Here is a 6537-nt window from a genome sequence, read left to right on the forward strand (position 1 = left end):
TTCATTACTTTTATTTATTTATACAATTTTTTTTTAAATGAGTATAAATAATAAATTATTTTTGGTTAAAATAAATAAAATTTTTCACTCATATTTCAATGTGAAAATGAAATAAATATATATATATATATATATATATTTATTCAGTTGTATAGTGTTTTCTTTTTCCATTCATACCTTATTAAAATAATCTAATAAGTAATAAATATAAATAACTAATTATTTTAATTTTTTTTTAATTTATACAAGTTTTTCATTTTTCCTACTAATATTCTCATATTCAAAAGTGAGTAATTAATCCGTTATTTTGATCATTTTTATTAATCTATATATTTCTTTTTTCCCCTCTCATATTTCCATCTTGAAATATAATTAAGGTAAATGTAAATAATCAATTTTATTTTTAATATTTTTTTTTTTTTTTTCTCATTTTTCCTAGTTGATTATTGAATTGTAATGAAAAATAAATATAAATTATTTTCTATATTATATATAATAAAAAGTAATTAAATAACTAATTATAAGTAATTAAATAAGTAATTAATTATTTTTATGAATGAATGACTATTAATAAATAATTATTATTATTATTTCATATTTTAATATTAAATGTTGAAATGCAATAGAAAATAAGTATAAAAAATTACTATTATTTTTATTTCTCTTCACAGATTTTTAAATATAATTTTTTTAATTGACATAGTTCTGTTAGATATGATTTTATAAAATCCTATTGATATTTAATCACAATAAAGAAAGTGAAAATGACCTCCGTTGTATGTGTACCATTCCATTGATATTTGGAAAACCCACTAATTTTCGCAATCATCACGCCCTCCTCCTCCTCAATTAATCCAATTCATCACTTGCCCCTTCCTCAATTAATCCAATCCAATCCATCCATGCTCACTGTCATCCTACGTCTTTCCCATCTTCACTTTCTAGCAGCTTCACTTTCTGTCAATTAAAAATATAATAACATATTAATTATAAATTATATTTTATTAAATATTTAGTCTGTATCAATAATTTATATAAATAATAATTTTAAAAATCTATTTATAATATTATTTATTAAATATTACTTACATTTGTATTGTGATGCTACCCATTTACGTAAACTAAAGAATAAAGGGCATAAAAGAATTAATATGAAAATTATGATGCTGGGCTAATCTATTTAAGGCAAACTAATTTTTTAATAAATTTGAGTTGCACAAGTAAATTAATTTAAAATAACAATTGTGCGTTAAGTAATTGACTCCAAGTAAAACAGGTATTGAATTCGTATATTCCAAATTTAAATTATTAATTTAAATGGAAAATGGGTTTCGTAGGGATCCATTCCACATAATGTGCACTTCAAAATGAGTGACTTTTCACGAGTCTCGAAAGGACGGCTAAGGGATTAATCAATCCACGTGTCTTCCTATCTTCACTCCATCCACACCTCTCACGACCATTTCCTCTCCACTGAAATTCTGTGTCTCTCCTCAAGCCCTTAAGGGACCTCCCCTTGCCCTTTATAAATACTCACTCGTTGCCACAATCCCCATACCCACTGCAACGGAACCCCTTCATTTCCATCGCCATGCCGTCTCCCTCTTTCGCTTTGCCTGCGCTCTTTCTCCTCTTCCTTTTCCCTTTCTCCTCTGCGCATTCATTTCATGATGATGCACAGTCCCTGTTGGCATTTAAAAAGCTCATTACTAGCGATCCCAATAATTCCTTGACCGATTGGAGTCCCACAGTCCCCCTTTGCAACTGGTCAGCTGTTACCTGCGGTGGCCGTCATCCGGACAGAGTTGTGGCCATCGATCTCGATGGCATGGATCTACGCGGCACCATCTCCCCTTCGCTTGGTAATTTGTCGTTCCTACGCTCACTCAATATTTCAAACAATAAGCTCCACGGTCATATCCCACCCCAATTGGGACGCCTCTTTCGTTTGAGGTGGCTACGGCTCTACAACAATCAATTGGAAGGAAATATACCACATCAACTCAGCAGCTGCAGAAATTTGGTTTGGTTATCGCTCTCCTTCAACAATCTGAGCGGAATTATCCCCGGTGAGTTGGGTTCCCTGTCACATTTGCAAAGGCTTTACTTGGGAGTAAACAGCTTCACAGGTACCCTTCCATCTTCTTTAGGAAATCTTTCAGCATTGATTATTTTAGATATTAGTGAAAACACTCTGGTTGGTCTTATTCCACCACAACTGGGCCTTCTCACCCATCTGCAAACTCTTTACCTTTTTGAAAATGAATTTTCTGGCAGCATTCCCCCTTCATTGTCCAATATCTCTACTTTGACTAGTTTGGCCATTTCCCAAAACAAATTGAGAGGCCACATTCCATTAGAATTTGGTGACAAACTCAACAATTTGAACGTGCTCTCTTTATGGGGAAATCAACTTATTGGGAACATACCATATACCATTGGGAATTGTTCCAAACTTGAAATACTTTATCTACACTACAATAAGTTGAGTGGGAGTGTTCCAATAGAGTTGGGTAACCTTTTCCTCCTTGAAACATTATACTTGCATAATAATGAGCTTGACAGTGGTAGCACCACAACCATGCCCTTTCTTGTATCTCTTACCAATTGTTCTCACTTACAAAAACTACACTTGAGTGACAATAAACTAAGTGGTGTCTTGCCCACTTCCATAGGGAGACTTTCTACCAATTTGTCTTACTTTTCATTAGCAAACAACAAAATACAAGGAAACATTCCTCCACATGTTGGCAATCTTAGTAGCCTAATCTTTCTAAATTTAAGTGGAAACTTTCTAAATGGTACAATTCCACCATTTGGAAACCTTACAAAATTAGAAAGATTGGACTTAGGAAACAATGAATTAGAAGGTAACATCTCCAATCAATTTGAACAATTACAAGGACTTGGTCTCTTGGACATTAGTAGAAACAAACTCACTGGAAAGATTCCCAATTCCCTTCCACCGTCTAAACAACTAAGAAGAATCCTACTTAATCACAACCAGTTATCAGGGAGAATACCTATCATCTTAGGAAACTATATAAATATGGAATTGCTCGACCTATCTCACAATATGCTCACTGGAAGCATTCCACGAGAAATTGCTAAACTTTCTAATCTACAATTCTATTTGAACTTGTCATGGAATTTATTAGATGGCTCGTTGCCCATGGAGATTAGTAAAATTGCAATGGCTCAGGCTATAGACATTTCCTCCAATCACTTGACTGGACTCATTCCACCCACACTTGGAAGTTGCAGTGAACTACAAACATTGAATTTATCTAGAAATGCCTTCCAAGGCTCTATTCCAGATTCACTTGGAACTTTACTAAGTCTTGTGAACCTAGATCTCTCTTTCAACTCCTTATCAGGTCCAATACCAGTGACTCTCCAAAAATTGAAAATGCTTCAGTGTTTGAATTTGTCTTTCAACAATCTCACAGGGGAAATCCCAAAAGCGGGATTTTTTGCAAATCAAACAATTATCATGTCCTTCATTGGGAATCCAGGGCTTTGTGGACCAAAAGTATTCATGTTACCTGCATGTCCAACATCAAGAAGTCATTTTGCAGTTGTGAAGAAAATACTATTTCCAATGAGTGGAGCTATTGTTTTTATACTATGTTGCTTACTTTTGGGGTTCCTTTGGAGACGAAATATACATGTGCAAAGCTTTGATTCCTCAGAATCCATTTTTCAAAAGTTAGAGCACAAAAAGATCTCATTTCAAGAGCTTCACATAGCAACCAATGGATTCAGCAGGAGCAACTTGTTGGGATCAAGTAGTTTTGGATCTGTTTATAAAGGAATTTTGAGTGATGGCACAATTGTTGCTGTGAAAGTTTTCCAATTGCAAAATGACCAGGGTGAGAAGAGTTTCAAAGCAGAGTGTAGTGTTTTGCAAAAGATTCGACATCGAAATTTGGTGAGAATCATAACCTCCTGCTCCAACCTCCATTTCAAAGGTTTAGTGTTCCAATTTATGTCTAACGGAAGCCTAGAGAAGCATTTGTATCATGACAGAGATGACAACAATGATGAGGATGTGTGTGGCCTGGGATTGAAAACACTACTAAACATTGCCATTGATGTGGCCCATGCCATGGAATATCTACATCATTATTCTCATGTGCAAGTAGTGCATTGTGATATAAAACCCAGCAATGTGTTGTTGGATGAAGACATGATAGGCCATGTGACAGATTTTGGTCTTGCAAGATTGATTGGTGCAGAATTTGGTGATTCACTTACTTCAACACTTACTTTGAAAGGGTCTATGGGTTACATTGCTCCAGGTATGGATTTTTTTAAAATTAGTTTTAATTGTCATTTTTCATCAACAATTTTGTATACACTAGTGAGATAAATATTTATTGAGGTTTCCTTTAATGCAGAGTATGGATTGGGTGAGAGAGTTTCTACCAAAGGAGATGTTTACAGCTATGGCATTATGTTATTGGAAATGCTTACCAGAAAACGACCAACCAACAACATGTTTATTAGAGACCTAAACTTGCACAAGTGGGTCAGCCTAGCATTTCCAAGCAAAGTGAAGGAGGTGATTGACAACAATCTGTTTAGTACACAGGATGGAGCTGGATTTGAAGAAAATAATATACACAATTGTCTACTTTCTTTGCTATGGGTTGGTTTACTTTGTTCAAAAGATTCCCCTGATGAACGACCTACTATGAGAGATGTGGTAATAGTGCTGGAAAATCTCAAAGAAGATTTGGTGGCAAAAACAATTGCTACAAGGACAAGTATATCCAATTTACTTGGCCATACAAATGCACCAAATATAAATTCCATAACATCAAATGACCAAAGTTCTTCTACATTTTAGTATGTGAAAATTGTAAGTACAAAATATTTCAATCTTATCGTTATTTTTTCAATCACATATTTATTTTTTATTTTAAAAATTTCAAACAAATTTCTGTTAGCATAGGTTATCTATTTATAATTACAGCGAATATGAAATTTAGATGCTTTTTCAACAGTTCATTAAATGGACTGTAAATTTACATATGGTTAAATTTATTCTCCTTTCATAGTATTTATAAATTAAACTAGCTTCACAGAAATGGAAAAGAAATTAATTGCATTCTGTTAGTTTACAGTGGGAAGTGTGAAGATTTATATCATGAAGTTGCTACTTATTATACAATTTTTTTGACCTCTTAAGATTAAGTATATTCCCAGTATGTACTAATCAATTTTCGATACTCTACAGATTTAATCCCAAGACAGTCCCAGGAGCTTCGAACAATTCGCCTTTTCTCAAAGGCATGTTAAAAGTTCTTATTGTTTCAAAATTTGAAGTCACCATGAATCGTTATCCATTTTTCAGTATTCTCAATGCTCGGTTCATCTCCAGGTTAATGAAATCGTTATCCATTTTTCAGAAATTTCAATGCCCTGTTAATGTCAAATTTGGGGTTCTTCAATGGACGTTTTTTCATTGCTCTCTTAAATGGAAAAGACGTACTCTTTCATCGATCATGATCAGTGACTTCTATATATTGAGCTGCTACTTCCATCGTGGCAGACGTACTTTTTCATCGATTATGTACTCTTTCAGCTCTTCTCAATGGACGTTTTTCAGTGCTCTGAAATGGAAAGTTGTGGGTTCATCATCTAATGTAGAGGAGGCTCTGCTTTGGGTACAGGAAAACTATGTAATGACATTTTGTTTTACGTTCTGAATGGGTACCTCTCAATTCCAAATTTAATTATTTGAGAGGTTTTTTTATAAAATATTAAATGCTATGCTTTTTATTATTTGATTAATATAATTCATCGGTTGATTTTAACAATCCTCTAGTTGGAATTCTTGGTCCTCCCCATATAAAGAATTAATGACATTTGTTGAGTATGGAATTCCTCACATTTCAGAAATAGTGGTTATTCTGAAAAATTAGATCTTTGGAATAATGGATATTTTATTTATTAATTTTAATTAATATAGGGTGGTTTTTTTTTTCATATTTGGTATAATAATGAATATTTTTTAAATATAAAGTATAATTTGAGTGGACTTATTTATTAAAAAAAAATCTTTTTCTGGTAAGATATAGATTTGAATTTGAAACGGTAGAATATATACTTATTGGTAATATAAATAATGAAATTGTTATGTAGAAGCAATTTTTTGTTTACAAACAAGAGGGCCTCATACAATAACTTGATGTTTGGCTATACTAGAATATCAAAATTAGATTATTGTTATTATTATTTTTATTTTAAACCATTGTGAATGGGTAACTTGTTGGAGTAATTTGGGCTATAAACCACAATGAAATTAATTTAAATATATTTTTTTCAAAAATTTTAAAATAAACTAAGTTTATTTTGTAATGATTTTATAGAGAAAATGAAATACAATATCAAAGACATGCAATGCTTCATATGTTTTTATGGTTATACCATTATTTAAATGCAATTTATGTGAGGAAAGTGTGGAAGAAGGGGGCCTCAAGAAGATGCCACTACTCCTATATAATGTTGGAATTGTGTCAAGCAAAAGTC

The 6537-nt window shown here is 32.6% G+C and overlaps 1 protein-coding gene across 4 annotated transcripts; it reads left to right on the top strand.

Annotated features, from left to right (window-relative positions):
- Positions 1 to 1476: 1476 nt before the first annotated feature.
- Positions 1477 to 5825, top strand: LOC149208455 (uncharacterized). Of its 4 annotated transcripts, XR_016252768.1 has the most exons (4): positions 1485 to 4301; positions 4401 to 4864; positions 5243 to 5295; positions 5415 to 5498. XR_016252768.1 is itself a non-coding variant. In XM_089396067.1 (3 exons), exons 1-3 carry the CDS (start codon positions 1592 to 1594, stop codon positions 5712 to 5714), a joined length of 891 nt encoding a protein of 296 aa, XP_089252193.1. In that variant the 5' UTR covers positions 1477 to 1591; the 3' UTR covers positions 5715 to 5825. The 4 variants fall into 4 exon arrangements, 3 of the variants coding, with proteins under 3 accessions (XP_089252193.1, XP_089252194.1, XP_089252192.1); XM_089396067.1 differs by lacking the exon at positions 4401 to 4864 and having other exon boundaries at positions 1477 to 2129; positions 5415 to 5825; XM_089396068.1 differs by lacking the exon at positions 4401 to 4864 and having other exon boundaries at positions 1478 to 2069; positions 5415 to 5825.
- The last annotated feature ends 712 nt before the right edge of the window (positions 5826 to 6537 follow it).

Source organism: Pinus tabuliformis, chromosome 1_2 (genome assembly GCF_031772625.1).
Source record: "Pinus tabuliformis cultivar Carrire ecotype Pingquan chromosome 1_2, CPIR1, whole genome shotgun sequence".
Lineage (NCBI taxonomy): Eukaryota > Viridiplantae > Streptophyta > Pinopsida > Pinales > Pinaceae > Pinus > Pinus tabuliformis.